A 24,546-nucleotide genomic window follows, 5' to 3' on the forward strand; every position below is an offset into this window, starting at 1 on the left:
GCTCATATTCACAAGAACAACATTTGCCATGGTTGACTGCTTGCTGTTGTCATAAATGTTCCACTTCTGTCACCAGACATGCCAAGTACCTAATTCTGTCACCTTATTTACAATCCCAACTTGCCCACACTTGTGAGTATTGACTCATCTGGTTAATGAGACCTCACTTCAGCTTGCTTTTAAAAAGAAGTGGTATGGCTATTCAGGTGACCACAACCCAGGGACACTTTTTGAGTCCTCTCTGCCCCTTACCAGAATGCAACTCGTGAGTGCTTCATATGATTTCTCAGAATTGATCCTCTCTCCATAGCACAGGAGATCTCAGGAGTTAGTTAACTAAGTAGTGCAGGGTCCTACACTTTGGCCACAACAGCCCCAGGCAGCACTACAGGCTGGGACAAAGTGGCTGAGAGCAGCCAGGAAGAGAGGGAGCTGGGGGTGCTGGCAGAGAGGAGCTGAAGAGGAGGCAGCAGTGCCCAGGTGGGCAGCAGAGCCAGTGGCATCCTGGGCTGGCTCAGGAGCAGTGTGGGCAGCAGGACAAGGGAGGTTCTTGTGCCCCTGTGCTCAGCACTGCTCAGGCCACACCTTGAGTGCTGTGTCCAGTTCTGGGCTCTTCAATTCAAGAGAGATGTTGAGGTGCTGGAAGGTGTCCAGAGAAGGGCAGCAAGGCTGGGGAGGGGCCTGGAGCAGAGCCCTGTGAGGAGAGGCTGAGGGAGCTGGGGGTGTGCAGCCTGCAGCAGAGGAGGCTCAGGGCAGAGCTCATTGCTGTCTGCAGCTGCCTGCAGGGAGGCTGTAGCCAGGTGGGGTTGGGCTCTGCTGCCAGGCAGCCAGCAACAGAACAAGAGGACACAGTCTCAAGCTGTGCCAGGGCAGGTCTAGGCTGGATGTTGTTAGGAAGTTGTTGGCAGAGAGAGCGATTGGCATTGGAATGGGCTGCCCAGGGAGGTGGTGGAGTCACCATGCCTGGAGGTGCTGAAGCAAAGTCTGGATGAGGCACTTAGTGCCATGGTCTGGTTGCTTGGCCAGGGCTGGGTGCTAGGTTAGGCTGGCTGAGCTTGGAGCTCTCTTCCAACCTGCTTGGTTCTCTGATTCTAACTAAGTTGTAGACTTGATCATAATTTTCTTTTCACACCCAATCAGCTCCTTTCTCTCACTGAACTATTCCAAGGAGCCTCAAAGCAGCAAACCTGTCAAAGTCAACATGGAAAAGAGAAGAAATAAATAAACACCAAATCAAGAAGAAAACCCAAGACACACCAAAAACAAAGAAAAAAAAGCCTGCAGAAATGAAAGAACAAAGCAAAACCAAACACACAAAAGCCTCCCCCCCAAAAAAGCAAGCAAACAAAAACCAACCAACCCAGCAAAAAAAAAACACCAAACAAAAAACCAGCCCAAGAGAAGCCTTCAATTCAGCCAAGCACTGCAGTGGTCACCACACTCTTGCCTAGAGAAGTACTTAAACCACCCTTGGCAGCCTGCTACTGCAGTTATGAGATTAAAATGAGGGTGTGAAATCCTCTTGGCTTGGCATTTCTCTGCTTATCTTACCCAATCTGGACTTTGAATGCTGCCAAGCTTAAAATGAGATCAGCCTGCACTTATCTTTCAACATCTGCCATATCTTTGAACCCCACCAGCACAGAGAGGAGCCATGTATATTTCAGCAACAGAGCAACTATTCAGACAGGCCAGAATTTAGACAACCGCAGAATCAGGCAGGCTGGAAGAGAGCTCCAAGCTCAGCCAGCCCAACCTAGCACCCAGCCCTGCCCAACCAACCAGACCATGGCACTAAGTGCCCCAGCCAGGCTTGGCTTCAACACCTCCAGCCACGGCCACTCCACCACCTCCCTGGGCAGCCCATTCCAATGCCAATCACTCTCTCTGCCAGGAACTTCCTCCTCACATCCAGCCTAGACCTGCCCTGGCACAGCTTCAGGCTGTGTCCCCTTCTGTTGCTGGTTGCCTGGCAGCAGAGCCCAACCCCACCTGGCCACAGCCTCCCTGCAGGCAGCTGCAGGCAGCAATGAGCTCTGCCCTGAGCCTCCTCTGCTGCAGGCTGCACACCCCCAGCTCCCTCAGCCTCTCCTCACAGGGCTCTGCTCCAGGACCCTCCCCAGCCTTGCTGCCCTTCTCTCCACACCTGCCAGCACCTCAACAGCTCTCTTGAATTGAGGAGCCCAGAACTGGACACAGCACTCCAGGGGTGGCCTGAGCAGTGCTGAGTACAGGGGCACAAGAACCTCCCTTGTCCTGCTGCCCACACTGCTCCTGAGCCAGCCCAGGATGCCATTGGCTCTGCTGCCCACCTGGGCACTGCTGCCTCAGCTTCAGCTCCTCTCTGCCAGCACCCCCAGCTCCCTCTCTGCCTGGCTGCTCTCAGCCACTCTGGCCCCAGCCTGCAGTGCTGCTTGGGGTTGTTGTGGCCAAAGTGCAGAACCCTGCCCTTGGCCTTGTTCAGTCTCATCCCATTGGCCTCTGCCTATCCACCCAGCCTGTGAAGGTCCCTCTGCAGGCCTCTCCTATGCTCCAACAGCTCCACATCTGCTCCTAGCTTGGTGTCATCTCCAAACTTACTGATGCTGGACTGAGTCAGGGCACCCTGTCCTCCTCCACCGCCTGGCACCACCTCCAGCACTTGTTAGATCTCCTGCTGAGCTATAGCACATCTTGCCAAGCCAGCAGAACACTATTCCAGCAAAAACAAACTGGATGAGATGTCTTTCTGCTCATCAGCAAGTTTCTGCAGAGCAGCATGGACTCCCAAAGAAGCACAGCAGATGGGGAAGGCCTGTGAGGCTAGGACAGGGCTGAGATGATCCTGCCTGTTTCAGCAGGGCTCTGCTGGGCTAGCGTAGGAGTGATGCTGATTTTCTCCTCATCTCTCCTTATCTTAGGCTGCAAAGTTTGAAGAAGTTACTCCTTCCACAGCTGAGATCACTATGGGCAGCTCTGCTCTGTCTCACTGCAAATAAAAGTGATGGTTTAAACCTGCCTCTCAAGCTGCTCCCCAAGTCTCCTGCTGAGGTACTGCACAGAATCACAGAGCCACAGAACATCAAAGGCTGGAAGGAAGCTCCAAAGCTCATCCAGTCCAACCCCCCTGCCAGAGCAGGAGCAATGAGAGCAGATCACACAGGAACACATCCAGGTGGGTTTGGAATGTCTCCAGAGAGGAAGACTCCACAGCCCCCCTGGGCAGCCTGCTCCAGGGTTCTGTCATCCTCACAGGGACAAAAATCCTCCTCCTGTTTAAATGAAACTTCCTATGGCTCAGTTGCCACCCAGTGCCCCTTGTGCTGTCCCTGGGCATCACCCAGCAGAGCCTGGCTCCAGCCTCCTGCCACTCACCCTGCACACAGTGCTAAGCATTCATGAGGTCACCCCTCGGGCTCCTCCTCTCCAAGCAGCAGAAGCCCAGCTCCCGCAGGCTCTCCCCATAAGAGAGATGTTCCACTCCCTTAATGGAATGCTTCAGCTGGAGAACATTCACACAATCATAGCATCAACCAGGCTGGAAGAGAGCTCCAAGCTCAGCCAGTCCAACCTAGCACCCAGCCCTAGCCACTCACCCAGACCACGGCACTAAGTGCCTTATCCAGGCTTTGCTTGAGCACCTCCAGGCATTAACCTGAAGGGAGAAGGCAAAGCTGGGAGGAGAAAGCTGGAAGTGGTGGCTTCTTTGGGGGTGGCACAAGTCAACACAAGTAACCCCTTTGGGGGTTCTGCAAGCGGATCTGCAGAACCTGCTAGCTACAGCTCCCTGTGATGGGGACATATGCTGACACAGAACAAGCATGCAAGGCACTTCAGAGGGTGCCACAGAGCACAGGCTCTGGCAGACAAGCTCGTTTAGCAATCCCAAAGCTCTCCTGCACCCCCATCTTTCATCAGAGACAAGACAGGCGACACAGGAGGTTGCAGATTTGTCTCCATGAAGTTTTATCTGGTGAATGGCTTTTTTAGGCTGTAAAGGTTCCTCCAGTAGCTCCTGCAGGCATTTTCATCCCATTCAGCATAGAAACCAATCTGGAAAGTGGCTTCAGTGACATGAAAAACCTCACCCTCAGCATCCATGATAGGGCAGGGCAGTCTGGGAGCAGCTGATCATGATGAAAGAGAGTCTGGAGCTCAGCTGAAAAAATGCTGGGCTGAGGATTTGCCTCCCTGACTCTGCTGCCTTGGGGGATGACTGAATTTACACAGAGAGGTGGTAAAAGGGATGAGCTGCTCCTGCTGGCAGAGGTTAACTGCTTCCACCTTCACTTCCCTCCCTGGTGATTCACATCAATAGAACGCAGAGGCAGTTGGTCTGCAAGGCACTGCTCCAATCAAGTGTTCTTCCCTCTTTGAATGCAGTTAATTCCCAGATGGCCTTGGCCAATGGCATCCTGGCCTGCATCAGGAGCAGTGTGGCCAGTAGGACAAGGGAGGTTATTCTTCCCCTGTGCTCAGCACTGGTCAGGCCACATCTTGAGTGCTGTGTCCAGTTCTGGGCTCCTCAATTCAAGAAAGATGTTGATGTGCTGGAACATGTCCAGAGAAGGGCAACAAAGCTGGGGAGGGGCCTGGAGCACAAACCCTATGAGGAGAGGCTGAGGGAGCTGGGCCTGTTTAGCCTGGAGAAGAGGAGGCTCAGGGGTGATCTTATTACTGTCTACAACTACCTGAAGGGAGGCTGTAGCCAGGTGGGGGGTGGCCTCTTCTCCCAGGCAACCAGCAATAGAACAAGGGGACACAGTCTCAAGTTGTGCCAGGGCAGGTCTAGGCTGGATCTTAGGAGGAAGTTGTTGTCAGAGAGAGTGATTGGCATTGGAATGGGCTGCCCAGGGAGGTGGTGGAGGCACCGTGCCTGGGGGTCTTCAAGCAAAGCCTGGATGAGGCACTTAGTGCCATGGTCTGGTTGATTGGACAGGGCTGGGTGCTAGGTTGGACTGGATGAGCTTGGAGGTCTCTTCCAACCTGGCTGATTCTATGATTCCACCCTCTACCCCTGTAAGCTTTTCTTGCCTTTTGCTCACTTTGTGATAGCAGTGATCAAAGTGTCATCCTTCTGGAGAGAAGGAGAAATCAGCTTTCATGACCAGCTATGAGGATGACTGGGGGACTTGAACATCTCTCCCATGAAGAAAGGCTGAGCAACCTGGGACTGTATAGTCTTGAAAGGAGAAGCCTGAGAAGGGATCTGATCAATGTGTACAAATATCTGAGGGGTGGGTGTCAAGTGCCTGGGGCCAAGCTCTTTTTGGTGCTCAGCAGCAACAAGACAAGGAGCAACAGCTGCAAACTGGGACAGAGAAAGTCTCAGCTCAACAGGAGAAGAAACTTCTTTCCAGTGAAGGTGACAGACTGCCCAGAGAGGTTGTGGAGTCTCCTTATCTGGAGACTTTCCAAACCTGCCTGGATGCATTCCTGTGAGGCCTGCCCTAGGTGATCCTGCTTTGCTAGGGGGGGTTGGACTCATCTCTGGAGGTCCCTTGCAAACCCTAACATCTGTGATTCCAGCTGGTTTATGTTACTTCTGGCATCCTGGCCATGCACTACCTGATTAAACTCCAGTGCTTAGTGATTACCAGATCAAGTCAGCAACAGAACAAGGGGACACAGTCTCAATCTGTGCCAGGGCAGGTCTAAGCTGGATGTTAGGATGAAGTTGTTGGCAGAGAGAGTGATTGGCATTGGAATGGGCTGCCCAGGGAGGTGGTGCAGGCACCATCCCAGGTGGTGTTCAAGAAAAGCCTGGATGAGGCACTTAGTGCCATGATTGGGTTGACTGGCTAGGGCTGGGTGCTAGGTTGGGCTGGATGATCTTGGAGGTCTCTTCCAACTTGGCTGATTCTATGATTCAGTCTGCCACCCATGGCATTTATCCCTCTTGATTACACCAGATACAGCCAAGAGCAGACAAAAGCAAAAGAGGAAGAAAGGCTCTCTGGAGTCTAAATCTGCCTCCTACCTCTGCCCGACCTTCGTAATACGTTAGCATAGACTTGGTGAGCACAAAAAGCCTCTCTTTGTAGTTTAAGGGAGAAGTCCTCTTCTTCTGCTGGGATCTTTTAATCAGTATCTCTTGCAGGATAGTAGTGGTATTCATTTCAGCCACTTGTCAGCTCGGTTTCTAGCCATTGAATAGCAGCTCCTGGGAAAAAAAGAGAGGAAGAAATCGTTATAGTAACTCTGGAGGATCACAAGAGATGGAGATCCCTGTCACTCACAAAGGAAACTACTGAACTGCCATCAGAATGGGCTGCTGGGAGGAGGTGCAGTCACCATCCTTGGAGGTGTTCAAGCAAAGCCTGGATAAGGCACTTAGTGCCATGGTCTGGTTAATTGGACAGGGTGCTGGGTGCTAGGTTGGACTGGATGAGCTTTGAGGTCTTGAATATCCCAAGAGAGGGAAATTCCACAACCCCTTTGGGCAGCCTGTTAACAGCAAAAGGAAAAAAACACTTGCATTTGTCTTTTCTTCTTCTAGATCATAGAATCAGGCAGGGTTAGAAGGGACCACAAGGATCATCCACTTCATAGGGGCTCAGGGGTGACCTCATTGCTGTCTGATCAAAGGGTTGCAGCAGGGTAATTGTAGGGATGCTTCCTGAACCTGATCAGCCTGCAGCAGAGGAGTCTCAGGGCAGAGCTCATTGCTGTCTACAACTACCTGAAGGGAGGCTGTAGCCAGGTGGGGTTGGGCTCTGCTGCCAGGCAACCAGGGACAGAACAAGGGGACACAGCCTCAAGCTGTGCCAAGGGGAGGTCTAGGCTGGATGTTAGGAGGAAGTTGTTGGCAGAGAGAGTGATTGGCATTGGAATGGGCTGCCCAGGGAGGTGGTGGAGTGGCCATGCCTGGAGGTGTTGAAGCAAAGCCTGGATGAGGCACTTAGTGCCATGGTCTGGTTGCTTGGCCAGGGCTGGGTGCTAGGTTGGACTGGCTGAGCTTGGAGGTCTTTTCCTACCCAGTTGATTCTATGAAAGCCCTCATGCCCACCAATGTTCTGGTGCTAAAATATATGCATACAGCAATGCCACCTGTGACAGGTCTGGTAAACACAGATAGAGTCATAGAATCTGAACACAGATAAATCCATAGAATGGTTTAGGTTGGAAGGGACCTCAGAGCTCAGCCAGTTCCAACCCTCTGCCATAGGCAGGGACACCTCCCACTAGAACAGGTTGCTCAAGGTCTCATTCAACCTGGCCATGAACACCTCCAGGGAGAAGAGATCACATTGGGTGATTCTGTGCTCCACAACCTCCCTGGGCAACCTGTGCCAGTGTCTCACCACCCTCACTGTGAAGAACTTCTTCCTCACATCCAGTCTTAATCTCCCCTCTGCCAGTTTAAACCCACTACTCCTCATCCTGTCATGACAAGGCCTTGTCAATAGTCCCTCCCCAGCCCTGCAGTAGGGGAGCTTATTCTTCATCAAGTGATGCCCCCCAGCATCTGTTTAAAAAGACTTTGTGCTGACCACCAGCAATCAAAACAGTTTACTTCTGGCAGCCCTGGGGGCTCAGCAACATCAAGCTGCTGTAAAGTTTTACACCATGACTGATCCCTGTAAGAGAGAGTCAAGAACACATAAAAATGACTGCACCCAGTTACTGTCACAGGATGTTAGGGGTTGGAAGGGACCCAAAGAGATCACCGAGTCCAACCCCCCTGCCAGAGCAGGACCATAATCTTGGCAGATCTGGCTCCAGCATCCTGCCAGAGATGCTGTCAGGCAAAGATGCCATCTTAAAGCACAGCTGACCTCTTCCCTCATCTGCTCAGTGCCTCAAAATGCCTTTCTGCCTTGCGTGGGTGTGAGTGCTCCTCCCGCTGGGCTGGGGAGCAGGCTAGGGAAGGGATCCAAGCAGACATTCCACCATGCAGCACAGACTGCTGCCTGCACAGACTCAACACACCAGGTGGCATGGAAGCAAGAATGAAAGGTGTGGGAGGGGTTGAAGAGAAGCTATTCCAGAAGCCTTTTCCCTTCACTGTCTTATCTTTTGCCAGCTTTAGAATCATAGACTCAGCCAGGTTGGAAGAGAGCTCCAAGCTCAGCCAGTCCAAACTAGCACCCAGCCCTAGCCAGTCAACCAGACCATGGCACTAAGTGCCTCATCCAGGCTTTGCTTCAACACCTCCAGGGGTGGAGACTCCACCACCTCCCTGGGCAGCCCATTCCAATGGAAAAATCACTCTCACTTTCTGCTACATCTGCCCAGTCCCACCTTGAGCCCTGCTCCAAAGCAAGGACACGCTGCAGACACAGACCTCAACTGTAACTCAAGCTAGGGCAGCACAGCTGCAAGCTGAGGCCATAGCTTGAAGAAGCAACAGGAACATCTGCTGAAGAACCAGTGACTATGAATAGCTTCGAGAATGGGGAGGGGGAAGGGGGAGTTAATCAAGCTCAAGCCCTAGGTAATCACTGCAAAACTCTGTATCAGAGGAAATCTCCCTGCAACCTATTAAAAAAAAACCAAACACACCCTCAACCCCTTTTTTTCCCCTCCCAGCTCCTACACAGCTTAATTTATCCACTTACTGCTTAAACATGCATTGAGGATACGTTTGTATACCCTTTTCTCTGTGGACAAGTGCACAGTCCTGCAGCTGGGTTGAGGCAATGCCAAGCACAACTCCAGGCTGGGCAGTGAGTGGCTGCAGAGCAGCCCTGAGCAGAGGCACTTGGGGGTGCTGCTGGAGGAGAAGCTCCACAGGAGCCAGCAGTGTGCACTTGCAGCCCAGAAAGCCAAGCAGAGCCTGGGCTGCAGCAGCAGCAGTGTGGCCAGCAGGGCCAGGGAGGGGATTCTCCCCCTCTGCTCTGCTCTGCTGAGACCCCCCCTGGAGTGCTGCATCCAGCTCTGGAGCCCCTGGGACAAGAGGGCTGTGGAGATGCTGGAGAGTGTCCAGAGCAGGGCCAGGAGGATGCTGAGAGGGCTGCAGCAGCTCTGCTGTGAGCACAGACTGAAAGAGTTGGGGCTGTGCAGGCTGGAGCAGAGGAAGCTCCCAGGTAACCTTCTTGTGGCCTTCCAGGGTCTGAAGGGGGCTACAAAAAAGCTGGGGAGGGACTTTTGAGGCTGTGAGGGAGTGGCAGGAGTGGGGGGATGGAGCAAAGCTGGAGGTGGGGAGAGTGAGGCTGGAGGTGAGGAGGAAGTTGTTGAGCATGAGAGTGGTGAGAGGCTGGAATGGGTTGCCCAGGGAGGTGGTTGAGGCCCCATGGCTGGAGGTGTTTGAGGCCAGGCTGGCTGAGGCTGTGTGCAGCCTGCTCTAGGGTAGGGTGTCCCTGGGCATGGCAGGGGGGTTGGAACTGGCTGCTCCTTGTGGTCCCTTCCAACCCTGACTGATTCTATGATTCTACACTGCAGCAGCTCTCTGAGAAGCACCTGCAGCAGCCACGGTTTTGTGCCTATCCAACTCCTAAGTTCTTTTTCCTTCAGCAGAGCTTTGGAACTGTCTGTGCTGGTCTGAGGCTAGCTGGAATATTTTCAGGAGAGAATTCAGATCTTTGGCAGTGAAAAGAAAGTAACAGTGATGTCTCTATCACCTATTGCCCTACACTTTCCCCCACCCAGAATGTTCCACTGTTCCCAGAGCATTCCTCAGGACACGAAGCTGTTGGCATGACACATTCCTATCTCGTTCCCAACAGCCCTGGGAGTTTCATGCTGCCACCCACCTAAACCTTCCACAGTGCCTCCTGCCAAGGACTTTCCCTGTTCCCTGCCAACCTTGCATAGATCACAAACATGATCTAGTTTGCACAGATGCTAAGGAGTCATCGTTCTGTGACTGACATCCCAAGGAGTCAGAGATTCTCAGCTTTAGTTTGGGCAAGAAAACATCCTCCACTTTGCATGTCAAAACACCTGCATCAGCTTGCACTGGAGGAGGTGCTTGAGAGGAGGCTGGATGAGGCTCTTAGTGCCATGGGTTAGCTCATTATTAGAAGGGTTATGTGATAGGTTGGACTTGATCCTAGAGGTCTCTTCCAAGCTGGTTAATTCTGTGATCCATCTTGACACAAATCTCCACCTGTGTGCCCACAAAGTCACAGGATCATAACACCTTAGAGGCTGGAAGGGACCTCCAGAGATCATCCAGTCCAACTCCCCTGCCAAGCAGGATCCCCTGGGGTAGGTCACACAGGAATGCACTCAGGTGGGTTTGGAAAGGCTCCACAGCAGGAGACTCCACAACCTCTCTGGGCAGCCTGCTCCAGGGCTCTGGCAGCCTCATTGCAAAGAAATTTCTCCTCATGTTGTGCTGAAACTTTCTCTGTTCCAGTTTGTAGCTGTTGCTCCTTGGCTTATTGCTGCTCAGCACCAAAAAGAGCTTGGCCCCAGGCACTGACTCCCACCCCTCAGAGATTTGTGCACATTGCTCAGATCTCCTCTCAGCCTTCTCTTCTCCAGACCAAACAGCCCCAGGGCTCTCACTCTCTCTTCACAGGAGAGATGCTCAAGTCCCTCAGTCACCCTCATGGCTCTCCACTGGACTCTCACCAACAGGTCTCTGTCTCTCTTGAACTGGGGAGCCCAAAACTGGACACAGTATTGCAGGTGTGGTCTCAGCAGGGCAGAGCAGAGGGGGAGAAGAACCTCCCCAGCCCTGCTGTCACCAGACACCTTCCTCAAAGCAAATTAAAACAACTGTTAAGATGACTCTGCTCAGCCATCACCAGCTAAGATGTACAAACTAAGTCTGTACTTGCAGGCAGCACTCCTTAAGCATTCCCTCTTCCCTAGTTTTCACTGGGGAAAACTGAGGCACTAAGGTGATGAGGTAACCACAGCTGCTGCAACAACTACCCACGGATCTCCCAGTTCCCACTCCCAGCTCCTGGCCCAGCCTTTGTTTATTGAAACAATTACTCACTGTAAGCTGGTTGGTAGCACTCACACAACAGAATAAAGGGATGGAAGCCCAGTGGAAGGTCTAACAACTTTTAAATTGATAACATTAAAACAAAATATCCACTTTAAGCCCTGCAAGCCTGACTCAAATATCAAACTCTACTAGGATTTTTAACTTATTATTTCAGATTAATCACAGAATCAAGCAAGTTGGAAGAGACTTCCAAGATGTTCCAGTCCAACCTAGCACCCAGCCCTGTCCAATCAAACAGAACACAGCACTAAGTTCCCCAGCCAGGCTTTTTTGTTCCCTTCATGCCAAAGAATCTTGTGCAGCTAATGCAGGCTGAAGTGAAGCTCCTCAATTAAGTTCATAGAATCAAGCAGGTTGGAAGAGAGCTCCAAGCTCAGCCAGGCCAACCTAGCACCCAGCCCTGGCCAATCAACCAGACCATGGCACTAAGTGCCCCAGCCAGGCTTGGCTTCAACACCTCCAGGCACAGCCACTCCACCACCTCCCTGGGCAGCCCATTCCAATGCCAATCACTCTCTCTGCCAACAGCTTCTCCTCACATCCACCCTAGACCTCCCCTGGCACAACTGGAGAACGTGTCCCCTTGTTCTGTTGCTGGGTGCCTGGCAGAAGAGCCCAACCCCAGCTGGCTCCAGCCTCCCTTCAGGTAGTTGTAGACAGCAATGAGCTCTGCCCTGAGCCTCCTCTTCTCTAGGATAAATTTGCTGGTCAGGTTCAGGAAGTGTCCCTGCAAAGGGTTGCAGCAGGGTAACTGAACAGGCTGCACGATGCAGCTGCATCCCTGTGCAGATGCAGCCCTAAGGGCTCTCTACACAGGGGAGAGAGCAAAGCAGTGAAAAAGGAAGAAGAAAAGGAGAACTCCTTACCCTGTGTTTTTTTTTTTTCTGCTGAAGCTGCTGTTGCTTTGCCATAGAACTACAAACCAAGTTGCATGTGAGCAGCTGCTTACATGAGCAAGCTCATTTGAATAATTACTGCCCTGGTGGAAGGGAGGATTGCTAAATCTGCTCTGGTGCTCCAAATGCTACAGGGAAAAAAACAACAAACCTGTTGCCTTGGAGGGACCTAGGGGTGCTGGCAGAGAGGAGCTGAAGGTGAGGCAGCAGTGTGCCCAGGTGGGCAGCAAAGCCAATGGCATCCTGGGCTGGCTCAGGAGCAGTGTGGGCAGCAGGACAAGGGAGGTTATTCTGCCCCTGTGCTCAGCACTGCTCAGGCCACACCTTGAGTGCTGTGTCCAGTTCTGGGCTCCTCCATTCAAGAGAGATGTTGAGGTGCTGGAAGGTGTCCAGAGAAGGGCAGCAAGGCTGGGGAGGGGCCTGGAGCACAGCCCTGTGAGGAGAGGCTGAGGGAGCTGGGGGTGTGCAGCCTGCAGCAGAGGAGGCTCAGGGCAGAGCTCATTGCTGTCTGCAGCTGCCTGCAGGGAGGCTGTAGCCAGGTGGGGTTGGGCTCTGCTGCCAGGCACCCAGCAACAGAACAAGGGGACAGAGTCTCAAGTTGTGCCAGGGGAGGTCCAGGCTGGATGTTAGGAGGAAGTTGTTGTCAGAGAGAGTGATTGGCATTGGAATGGGCTGCCCAGGGAGGTGGTGGAGTCTTCGTCCCTGGAGGTGTTGCAGCCAAGCCTGGCTGGGGCACTTAGTGCCATGGTCTGGTTGGTTGGCCAGGGCTGGGTGCTAGGTTGCACTGGCTGAGCTTGGAGCTCTCTATCAACCTGGTTGATTCTATGATTCAATCTCCCTGCTATGGGCAGGGACACCTCACACTACATCAGGGTGTTCAGAGCCTCATCCAGCCTGGCCTTAAACACCTCCAGCAATGAGGTTTCCACCACCTCCCTGGGCAACCCATTCCAGGTTCTCTCCACCTTCATGCTGAAGAGCTAGTTCCTGAAATGCATTCTGCATCTCCCCATTTCTAGCTTGGTTCCATTCCCCTCAGTCCCATCACTACCTGGCAGCCTAAAAAGTCCCGCCCCAGCTTTCTTGTCAGCCCCCTTAAGATACTGAAAGGCCACAATAAGGTCACCTTGGAGCCTTCTCCTCTCCAGACTGAACACATGGCAAGGGTTTCTTTCTCTAAACTGAGAACAAAGCAGTTTTTAGGAGGGGGGGGGCACTTCCAAGTAGATCTCTAAATGGTAGCCAAAGGTTTGCCAAGCCCTAGGCAGTTGCAAATTAGCCAACAAACAAGTGGCTCATTTGACATGCAACCAGATCCTGTGAAAATCAAATTCATGTTTGCCTGCACTAACTTCAGGTTAAAAAGTAAACAGTCTGAGGGGCAAGACAGCAGCAGCAACTCTTTGTCTTGGAGACAGAGGTAACCGCGTTGCAAATCAGCCTTTGCTCAACTCAGAGCCTGCTCACGTACACACAGAGAAGCTCAGGCTGGAAGGGACCTCAGAGATCATCTACTCCAGCCTCAATCAGGAGTATTTCCTTGCAGCAAGCAAAACTCCTCAGAAACAGACTACATTTTACAGAACTTAAGGTTTTGATTCATTTTTGCTGGAGGCAGCGCAGAGGAGGGCAAGAAAGCTGGGGAAGAGCCTGGAGAACAAATCTGATCAGAGACTGAAGGAGCTGGGGATGGTTAGTGTGGAAAAGAGGAGGATGAGGGGAGACCTCATTGCTGTCTCCAGCTACCTGGAAGGACCTTGTGGAGAGGTTGGTGCTGGTTTCTTCTCACAGGTTATTAGCGATAGAACAAGAGGGAATGGCCTCAAGCTGCCACCAGGTAGATTAAGACTGGATGTTAGAGAAAATGTCTTCCCAGCCAGAGTGGTCAGGCACTGGAATGAGTAGCCCAGGAAGGTGGTGGAGTCACCAAGCCTGGCTGTGTTTAGAAGTTGTTTGGATGTGGTGCTTGAGGATATCATAGATTCAAGCAGGTTGGAAGAGACCTCCAGGATCAGCCAGTCCAACCTAGCACCCAGCCCTGGCCAACCAACCAGACCATGGCACTAAGTGCCTCATCCAGGCTTTGCTTCAACACCTCCAGGGACAATGACTCCACCACCTCCCTGGGCAGCCCATTCCAATGCCAATCACTCTCTCTGACAACAACTTCCTCCTCACATCCAGCCTAGACCTCCCCTGGCACAGCTTGAGACTGATGTTAACCCTCTGAAGGGAGTCAGTGGATTTTCCCCAGATCCAGACTTCATTGCATAGGTTTATTTTTGTTTCTAAATACCATACAAAATGCAGTGAAAATGGTCAACTTTATTTGCTGCTGCCATGCAGCAGCTCTCATCCACCCTGGTACCATCACCAGGGCTGCCCAGTGTGGTGGTGGAGCCACCAACCCTGGAGGTGTTCAAAATAAGCTTGGATGAGGCACTTAGTGCCATGGTCTGGTTGATTTGGCCAGGGCTGGGTGCTAGGTTGGACTGGATGGTCATAGAATCAGCCAGGTTGGAAGAGACCTCCAGGATCAGCCAGTCCAACCTATCCCCCAGCCCTATCCAGTCAACCAGACCATGGCACTAAGTGCCTCATCCAGGCTTTGCTTGAAGACCTCCAGGGACGGTGCCGAAGAGGCTCAGGGCAGAGCTCATTGCTGCCTGAAGCTGCCTGCAGGGAGGCTGTAGCCAGGTGGGGTTGGGCTCTGCTGCCAGGGGCAGAACAAGGGGACACAGCCTCAAGCTGTGCCAGGGGAGGTCTAGGCTGGATGTTAGGAGGAAGTTTGTCACAGCAGAGTGATTGGCATTGGAATGGGCTGCCCAGGGAGGCAGTGGAGTCCCCATCCCAGGCAGGGGAGGCTGGATGAGGCACTTGATGCCATGGTTGAGTTAATTAGAAGAGTTAGCTGATAGGTTGGACTGGATGATCTCGGAGGTCTCTTCCAACCTGCTTGATTCTATGATTTAGGAGACTGTGAGCAGTTTGAGAGCAGCTGCCCAGATGAAGCAGAGCAGAGAGAGATTGGCCTCCATGCTCTATTGAAGGTCCTTTCCAACCCCTAATATCCTGTGATAAAGATATTTGCTCTTTCACTTGCAGAGCATAAATGTCCGGTGTAGACTATGAGTTTGCTTTACTGGCACAAACAGAACTGGCCCTCAGCTGACAGAGAAAAAGGGAACAGATAAGGCATGAATAGGAAGAGAAGCTCAGAGTCCAAACTGGGAAGAGGTTATGTGGCACAGTTCCTTCTGAGATGTGACTGCACCTTCAAAAGGAAATGCTCCTCTTTGTTGTGGCAAGTAGTCACAAAGGACGATGGAAGAACTACTTCCGAGCTGCCACAGTGCTGGTTTAGAGGAGCAGGAGCTCAGAGAGACCAGACTCTATTTACTGCATTACTGCATCACAGAATTAACCAGGTTGGAACAGACCTCCGAGATCATCCAGTCCAACCTATCAGCTAACTCTTCTAATTAACTCAACCATGGCCTCAAGTGCCTCAGCCAGCCTCTTCTCAAACACTTCCTGGGATGGGCACTCCACTGCCTCCCTGGGCAGCCCATTCCAATGCCAATCACTCTGCTGTGACAAACTTCCTCCTAACATCCAGCCTAGACCTCCCTAGGCACAACTTGAGGCTGTGTCCCCTTCTTCCGCCTCTGGCAGCAGAGCCCAACCCCACCTGGCTACAGCCTCCCTGCAGGCAGCTGCAGGCAGCAATGAGCTCTGCCCTGAGCCTCCTCTGCTGCAGGCTGCACACCCCCAGCTCCCTCAGCCTCTCCTCACAGGGCTCTGCTCCAGGCCCCTCGCCAGCCTTGCTGCCCTTCTCTGGACACCTTCCAGCACCTCAACAGCTCTCTTGAATTGAGGAGCCCAGAACTGGACACAGCACTCAAGGTGTGGCCTGACCAATGCCGAGTAGAGGGGCAGGAGGACTGCCCTGCTCCTGCTGCCCACACTGCTCCTGATGCAGGCCAGGATGCCATTGGCCTTCTTGCCCACCTGAGCACACTGCTGCCTCATGTTCAGTTGCCAACCAGCACCCCCATGTCCCTCTCTGCCTGGCTGCTCTCAGCCACTCTGTCCCCAGCCTGTAGCACTGCATGGGGTTGTTGTGGCCAAAGTGCAGAACCCTGCCCTTGGCCTTGTGGCAACTCAACGCTGGACTGTGCCCATCTGTCCAGGTCCCTCTACACAGACCAAAGCCACCTCAACAGTCCACTGACCCTGCAATGCCCAATGGTCATTTGGTGAAGCAGAGCTACTGCCTCAGCCTTTCTCCTAACAACCCCCTGCTGATAAGAAGGGAAGAGGAACAGTAACACCCAGTGACTGAAGAAACAGGCAAAGATGAGGTTGGCAGAGGAAATGGGTGATGCTTGTGCAAAAGCTTTGCTTTACTTCTCCAGGAAGGTGGAGATTTAGAAGTCTGGAAAAACAAACACTCTGTTAAACCAGAGGTTGAACTTAATCCTGCTTAGGAATCCTCAAGTAAGGAGGAGGTCAGTTAGTGTTGTACACAGAACTGCAAAGCAAATCTCCTGGGAAGGCAAGGGGAGAAAAAAAAAGAGAGAAAAGGAAAACCAAGCAGTGCCTGAGGCTATCCTCTGTAATTGCTAACTGAAGTTTGCAGCTTTCACTACAAAACTGAGGTTTGTTTTCCCGGCCCTGGTGCAATCTCAGGTGAGCACAAGATGTACTGCACCAAATCCACCCTCTTTTACCGCAGCATTCAGGGCACTCTTCTGACATGGTCCAAGGGCTGCAATGCACACAGATTAGGGCTTACTCTGTGCACAGGCAATGACTAATACTTCCTCAGCTACTTCTCTTTCCAAACACTCCCAGATGAACTTTTTCCCCCCTAAACATCTACTTGTTCTCCAGCTATTGACGTTAACTCTTCAATACCTTCAGCACTTACCAAAACAGCTGAATGTGAGCCGGGGTCCTTTGGACCCTCTCCAGCAGATCCTGTCCCTCAAACTGCAGAGCCCAAAACTGAAGGCAGTACTCAACATGAGGACTCACCAGGGCAGAGTAGAGAAGGAGGAGAACCTCCCTTGATCTGCTGGACACACTCTTCTTAATGCACTCCAGGATCTCACTCTTTGCCCTCAGGGCACATTGCTGTGCCATGGATGTTCTCCCCCAGCACTCCCAGCTCCCTCTCCACAGGGCTGCTCTCCAGCAGTCACCTCCCAGCCTGTCCTGCTGCAGTTTGTTATCCCTCCCCAGGTGCAGGACTCTGCTGAACCTCATTTGGGTCCTCTGTGCCCAGCTCTGTCTGTCCAGGGCTCTCTGGATGGCCTCACAGCCTGCAGCTCTATCAGCCAAGCCTCCCAGCTTGGTGTCAGCAGCAAACCTGCTGAGCAGACTCTGTCTGTCTGTCCCCTCATCAGTGTCACTGATGAAGATGTTGAACAGGACTGGCCCCAGCACTGATCCCTGGGGGACTCCACTGGTTACAGCTCTCCAGCTGGACCTGGCACCATTGATCACCACTCTTTGAACTCTGTCTTGTAGAATCATAGAATCAAGCAGGTTGGAAGAGACCTCCAGGATCCTCCAGTCCAACCTAGCACCCAGCCCTGGCCAATCAACCAGACCATGGCACTAAGTGCCCCAGTCAGGCTTGGCTTCAACACCTCCAGGCACAGTGACTCCACCACCTCCCTGGGCAGCCCATTCCAATGCCAATCACTCTCTCTGCCAACAACTTCCTCCTCACATCCAGCCTAGACTTCCCCTGGCACAACTTGAGACTGTGTCCCCTTGTTCTATTGCTGGTTGCCTGGGAGAAGAGCCCAACCCCACCTGGCTACAGCCTCCCTTCAGGTAGCTGTAGACAGCAATGAGGTCAGCCCTGAGCCTCCTCTTCTCCAGGCTAGCCCACTCAGCTCAGTTTGTGTGTTATGGTCTAGTGATGAAGGATGCTGGGATGAAGGTTGGGCTGGCTGATCCTGGTGGTCCTTTCCAACCACAGCAACTCATAGTGATGAGATGTTCTTCTGAGGGATTTGGTTTAGTCATGGACTTGTCAGTGTGAAACTAATGATTGGACTCCACGACCTTGAAGGTCTTTTCTCATGTAAGAAACTCTGTTCTTCTCTTAACACATCCCTCAAACTGGGTCACACAGCCCAAGGAGGAACCTTTTCTCTGCCCACAGTGGCAATGGGCACAGCTGTGGTTTGCAGCTTCAGTTGGGAAGAGATGGGGATGGGAATCAAGGGGAACACACACACCAAATCACTCCTTCTGCCAGGATATGGAGCTTGAGCCCACAGTATGGGGCATCCTGTAATGCACAGGACAAACAGGAGCCCTGAACACATGAAGGGTTTGAGGTATTGTGGTTCTCTCACCTACACTGCAGGCCAGCACAGGGCAGCTGACAGGATTTGTGCAGAGGGCTGAGTTCTCAGCTCCAAGTGAAGGGCAGTTAATCAGAGCCCCATGGCAAGTTATGTGGCTACCCTGGGGAGTCACAAAGGAAAAAAGAAGGTATTTGGGGTAGGATAAGCACAAATAGCAAGGAATTGGTCTCAGTTTAACAGGAGAGAGGACAGGGCAGTCTCTGCAGGGGCAGAGTCTGTGCCCTGCTCCTGATTCAGAAGGGGGAAAAATAAACCCAACACAAACTTGCTTCCTGTACCACTCAAAGCCAGTTCCAGTGCCCCACATTCAAGTGAAAACAAGGCCTAGACTGAAAGTGTTCTTCTGATGTAATCAGATCACAGCTCATAGAAGGCACAGGGCTGAACAAAACCCCCTCCTGACAGGAAACTCAGCTGTGACCTGCTTCAGCATACATGAAGTTACACCCTAGAGGGGGGGCACCATTCATGCATCCACTGATAAGAGAGACATGAATGAGGAAAAGCAGCAGAGCCAACCAAGAGTTTGCCTGGGTCCCACATACCTCAGCATGCCCCCATCTTTTTGCTTTCCCCTTCTTCCTGCATTTGTTTGCCACCACACAGGCTCCTCAGCCCAAGAGCTGAAACACAGTGATCTAGTTGGCAGCCTGCTGCTTCGCCTCAGAAGAGGGATTGCCACTATCAGCATGGCCAGATGTTTCTCCTTCCCATCACCACACGTCCCACAGCAGCCCTCTGGAGATGGTGAATGAATCTCCTAAGTCAGCTAGGCTCAGGCTCTCCCAAAGCAACTCATCTCTGGCAGGCTCCTGAAAATCATCACTACCGCCCACAGTACCGAGGCTGGAGCACACCAAAGCAGTTAAGAGCTTCACTGAACAGCTCACAGGATGCAGACACTCAACCATGATGGTCTTTTGCCACCAGCCCTGTGAGGAGAGGCTGAGGGAGCTGGGGATGTGCAGCCTGCAGAAGAGGAGGCTCAGGGCAGAGCTCATTGCTGCCTGCAGCTACCTGAAGGGAGGCTGTAGCCAGGTGGTGTTGGGCTCTTCTGCCAGGCAAGCAGCAACAGAACAAGAGGGGACAGTCTCAAGCTGTGGCAAGGGAGGTCTAGGCTGGATGTTAGGAGGAAGTTCCTGGCAGAGAGAGTGATTGGCATTGGAATGGGCTGCCCAGGGAGGTGGTGGAGTCGCTGACCCTGGAGGTGCTGAAGCAAAGCCTGGCTGGGGCACTTAGTGGTTGATTGGCCAGGGCTGGGTGCTAGGTTGCACTGGATGAGCTTGGAGCTCTCTTCCAACCTGCTTGAATCTATGATTTGATGATCCCACTTGTGAACATAGCAGCTGCTTCACAGCACTGGCAAAGAGTGGACCTCTCCTTAGTGCATCCACCTCTGTGTGCCCAGCAAACCATCCAAAGCCCTCTCCTCCCCTCACAAAGCATCTCCTGGAGTGAGACTCATCTTCCTACACGTGAAGAAGTCGTCTGACTGTTTTTATCTCACGTGGCATTTTCCCTGACTCTGAATCACAGCCTGTTCAGCTGAACCCAGGGAGGGGATGACAGAGAGCTGCTGGAGCCGCAATGGCCATGGGGGCAGGAGTCGATCACAAGCCTCTGCTCCCCAGTTCCTCTTCTGCCGTGCCAAAGGGCACGTGTGTCCACCCAAACACCAGCTTCCCTCTCCTACACACTGCTTGCTCTCCTAATTAGAACCACAGAATCAGGCAGGGTTGGAAGGGACCACAAGGATCAGACAGTTCCAACCCCCCTGCCGTGCCCAGGGACACCCTACCCTAGAGCAGGCTGCACACAGCCTCAGCCAGCCTGGCCTCAAACACCTCCAGCCATGAGGCCTCAACCACCTCCCTGGGCAACCCATTCCAGCCTCTCACCACTCTCCTGCTCAACAACTTCCTCCTCACCTCCAGCCTGAATCTCCCCATCTCCAGCTTTGCTCCATCATCCTTAGTCCTGGTAGCCTAACAAGTCCCTTCCCAGCTTCTTTGAGAGCCCCCTTCAGATGCTGGAAGGCCACCAGAAGGTCCCCTGGGAGCCACCTCTTCTCCAGCCTGCACAGCCCCAGCTCTTTCAGTCTGTCCTCATCATGTCCTTTCAGTCTGTCCTCATAATTGGCGCAGGTTATGGCCATGAGCTACCCAGGACTGGAAGACAGAAATGATATTTACTGTTCCCATTAGAAAATGTACTGCAGAAACTAGATCAGAATCACAGAACTAACCAGGTTGGAAAAGACTACTTAGTGCCATGGGTTAGTTAATTAGAAGGGTCTGGTGACAGGTTGGACTAGATGATCCTAGAGGTCTCTTCCAACCTGGTTAATTCTGTGATTGAGCCCAACCTATCACCTGACCCTTCTAAATCAACTAAACCACAGTACCAAGTGCCTCATCCAGCCTCTTTTAAAACCTCCAGGGCTGGGGACTCCACCACCTCCCCAAGCAGCCCATTCCAATGCCAATCACTCTTTCCATGAAGAGCTCCTTTCTAACATCCAGCCTGAACCTGCCCTGGCACAGCTTGAGGCTGTGTCCTTGTGTTCTGTCACTGGGTGCCTGGCAGCAGCGACCAACCCCACCTGGCTACAGCCTCCCTCCTCAGTCTTCTGCTGAGAGAAGCAAGCAGCCAAAATATAAGACAGGAGACTCACTTCTCAGCTCTTGCTTTCCTTCTCTCTGGCAGTCTGTGTGGTTGCAGCTGCCTTAACTCTTTAATCCAACATAACCTTTTTTTTTTTCCCCTCTAACCTTCTTCTTGGCATTTTTGCCATCTCACCTCAGATCTCCCCAGATTTATCATGTGAGATATACAGGGATGGATGTGGTTATTTCTGAAGGGATGAGAAGAAGGGGAGGAGAAAGTTTGGGTTGAGAGCCTCCTGGCAGACTGTTTTGGGAGGGATTTAGGCTTTCTGTATTACTTTCAGCTTGTACATAACTGTAAACATCTGTATGTGGTACATATATGCTTGTAAATTGTGCTGTAAATGTAGCTCCCTTAACTTCCAGCTGACTGAGTCTGGCCTGGTGAATTCATTGGGGAAGGGGGGGAAGGGTAACTCCCAAACCTTGCCAGTGGTTAACAGGGGCTAAAGACACCTTTTTTCCCTGACCTTCACACCACCAGCAGGAAGCAGAGACATCCATTGTGCAAGAACCAGAAAGCCTTTTGCATACCTGCAGGGAGGCTGTAGCCAGGTGGGGGTTGGGCTCTTCTCCCAGGCAACCACCAACAGAAGAAGGGGACACAGCCTCAAGTTGTGCGGGGGGAAGAATAAGCTGGATGTTAGGAGAGAGTTCTCCACAGAGAGAGTGATTGGCATTGGAATGGGCTGCCCAGGGAGGTGGTGGAGGCACCGTCCCTGGAGGTGTTGAAGCCAAGCCTGGCTGGGGCACTTAGTGCCATGGTCTGGTTGATTAGACAGGGCTGGGTGCTAGGTTGGACTCGATGAGCTTGGAGGTCTCTTCCAACCTGCTTGATTCTATGATATGGGAGATAGAAATGTGTGGGGGAAACTCACCACACTGCACCTTATCTGCTGCAGCCAATTTACAAGCTGGACCAAGGCAGAGGGAATTAAACCTACAACAGGTTGGCCCTGCCTTTGGTAGAGGAGATGATTTTTCTTGATGCTCCCAAGCCTTTCTGTGGGAGTTAACACTTGCCAGCTATTTTCACTTTAATTACAGGATAGCAGAGTATTCCAGCATTCCTGAACACTCTGTTGTTTCAGGGCAAGGCAACACAATGTGCAGCTAATACTCTATCAACTCCACTTTATTTTTCTCCCTCTTTAGCTGTTGTAGGCAGATAGCCAGGCTACAGGATACACTGCATTGCCAAGCCCACAGCACTGAGCCCAGGGCTGAGAATTACAATGGGGCACAACCTCAGAATGTAATAGAATCAAGCAGGTTGGAAGAGACCTCTAAGCTCAGCCAGGCCAACCTAGCACCCAGCCCTGCCCAACCAACCAGACCATGGCACTAAGTGCCCCAGCCAGGCTTGGCTGCAACACCTCCAGCCACAGCCACTCCACCACCTCCCTGGGCAGCCCATTCCAATGCCAATCACTCTCTCTGACAACAAGTTCATCTTAACATCCAGCCTAGACCTACCCTGGCACAGCTTGAGACTCTGTCCCCTTGTTCTGTTGCTGGGTGCCTGGCAGCAGAGCCCAACCCCACCTGGCTACAGCCTCCCTTCAGGTAGTTGTAGACAGCAATGAGCTCTGCCCTGAGCCTCCTCTGCTGCAGGCTGCACACCCCCAGCTCCATCAGCCTCTCCTCATAGGGTTTGTGTTCCAGACCCCTCCCCAGCCTTGCTGCCCTTCTCTCCACACCTTCCAGCACCTCAACATCTCTCTTGAATTGAGGAGCCCAGAACTGGACACAGCACTCAAGGTGTGGCTTGAGCAGCGCTGAGCACAGGGGCAGAAGAACCTCCCTTGTCCTGCTGCCCACACTGCTCCTGAGCCAGCCCAGGATGCCATTGGCTCTGCTGCCCACCTGGGCACACTGCTGCATCATCTTCAGCTACTATCTACCAGCATCCCCAGGTCCCTTTCTTCCTGGCTGCTCTCAGCCACTCTGATTTAAAAATAATCATTTCTCGCAGGCACCCAGCAACAGAACAAGGGGACATAGTCTCAAGTTGTGCCAAGGGAGGTCTAGATTGGATATTAGGAGGAAGTTCTTGCCAGAGGGAGTGATTGGCATTGGAATGGGCTGCCCAGGGAGGTGGTGGAGTGGCCGTGGCTGGAGGTGTTGAAGCCAAGCCTGGCTGGGGCACTTAGTGCCATGGTCTGGTTGACTGGATAGGGCTGGGTGCTAGGTTGGACTGGCTGAGCTTGGAGGTCTCTTCCAACCTGCTTGATTCTATGATTGGATAGGGCTGGGTGCTAGGTTGGACTGGCTGAGCTTGGAGGTCTCTTCCAACCTGCTTGATTCTATGACTGGATAGGGCTGGGTGCTAGGTTGGACTGGCTGAGCTTGGAGGTCTCTTCCAACCTGCTTGATTCTATGATTGGATAGGGCTGGGTGCTAGGTTGGACTGGCTGAGCTTGGAGATCTCTTCCAACCTGGTTGATTCTATGATGACAGTCAACAGTTTAAAAACAGAGAAAATACTACAAGTCCACATTTATAATCAAATAGAGAAAAAAAGTGCAAGTGGCACTCCTGTAAAGTTTAAAAGGCTACTAAAACCAGGTCTGGCTGATGAAAACCAGAGTCACTTCAGGACAGGTCTAACTGGAAGCATGTTTTAACTAGGTGTACTCTGAATTAAAAAAAGGGTTTGATTTTCCTATCTGTGAGATTATCTCAAAGCAAACACATGCGAGGGAGTAAGCAGGTGCCTGATACAACCACACAGCTCTGCTTCCAGTCCTTTCAGCAGCCACACTGACATCAAAGTGATTGAGTTCAAAACACCCATAATATTCATGCAGGAGTTTAGCAGAACATGCAAAGCAATCTTTCACTGAGGGCTAAACACAGAGACCAATGCATTTACTGTAACATAAGGTGTAATTACTCAATGCATAAGGTATTTGAGTTAAATCTAAAGACAACTTCTCTGAGAGGAGAGCCTAGTAGAGAACAGGCTTTTGCTTCTACCACAGAACCACAGCATTGTCAGGGTTAGAAGGGACCTCAAGGATCATCTAGTTTCAGACTCCCTGCCATGGCCAGGGACATATCCCTCTACATCAGATTGCTCAGAGCCACATCCAGCCTGGCCTTAAAAACTTCCAGTGGTGAGGCTTCCACCACCTCCCTGGGAAACCTGTTCCAGTTTCTCACCACCCTTATGGTGAAGAGCTTATTCTTAGCATCCAATCTGAATCTACTCACTTCTAGTTTTGCTTCATTCACTCTGGTCTTATCTATTGTGTATAGAATCAACCAGGTTGGAAGAGATCATCCAGTCCAACCTATCCCCCAGCCCTAGCCAGTCAACTAGATCATGGCACTAAGTGTCTCATCCTTATCACTGTCCAACAGCCTAAAAAGTCCCTCCCCAGTTTTCTCATAGCCCACTTCAGTTGCTGGAAGGCCACAATAGGTCTCCTCAGGGTCTGCTCTAGTCTGAACAAGCCCAGCTCTCTTAGCCTGTCCTCATAGGAGAGGTGGCTCCAACCTTCTGATCATGCTCATGGCCCTTGTCTGGACACACTCCCCATTCTGTAGCTCCCTTACAAACAACAACCATCAGAAGGCTAGGAGTAGCACCCTGTCTGCTGGTTCTCTCCTCACTTTCAAGAGGAGCACCTGTGAAACAAAACCAGGCCAGTAGGATGAGAGAGGTTATTCTGCCCCTGTACTCAGCACTGCTCAGGCCACACCTT

At 52.2% G+C, this 24,546-nt stretch overlaps 1 protein-coding gene across 7 annotated transcripts in view; it reads right to left on the minus strand.

The window, feature by feature from the left end:
* TEC (tec protein tyrosine kinase) overlaps positions 1–24,546 on the minus strand; it is an 88,304-nt gene that overhangs the window by 41,007 nt on the left and 22,751 nt on the right. For 6 of the 7 annotated variants that reach the window (XM_064149230.1, XM_064149229.1, XM_064149228.1 and 3 more), the window contains one exon: positions 5,960–6,142. In XM_064149230.1, coding sequence (XP_064005300.1) covers positions 5,960–6,097 — 138 coding nt within the window. In that variant the 5' untranslated portion in view covers positions 6,098–6,142. Of the gene's footprint in view, positions 1–5,959; positions 6,143–18,158; positions 18,210–24,546 lie in introns of those variants that run through there. The other variant, XM_064149231.1, reaches the window with a different exon arrangement.

The sequence above is a fragment of the Pogoniulus pusillus genome, chromosome 9 (genome assembly GCF_015220805.1).
Source record: "Pogoniulus pusillus isolate bPogPus1 chromosome 9, bPogPus1.pri, whole genome shotgun sequence".
NCBI classification, from domain to species: domain Eukaryota; kingdom Metazoa; phylum Chordata; class Aves; order Piciformes; family Lybiidae; genus Pogoniulus; species Pogoniulus pusillus.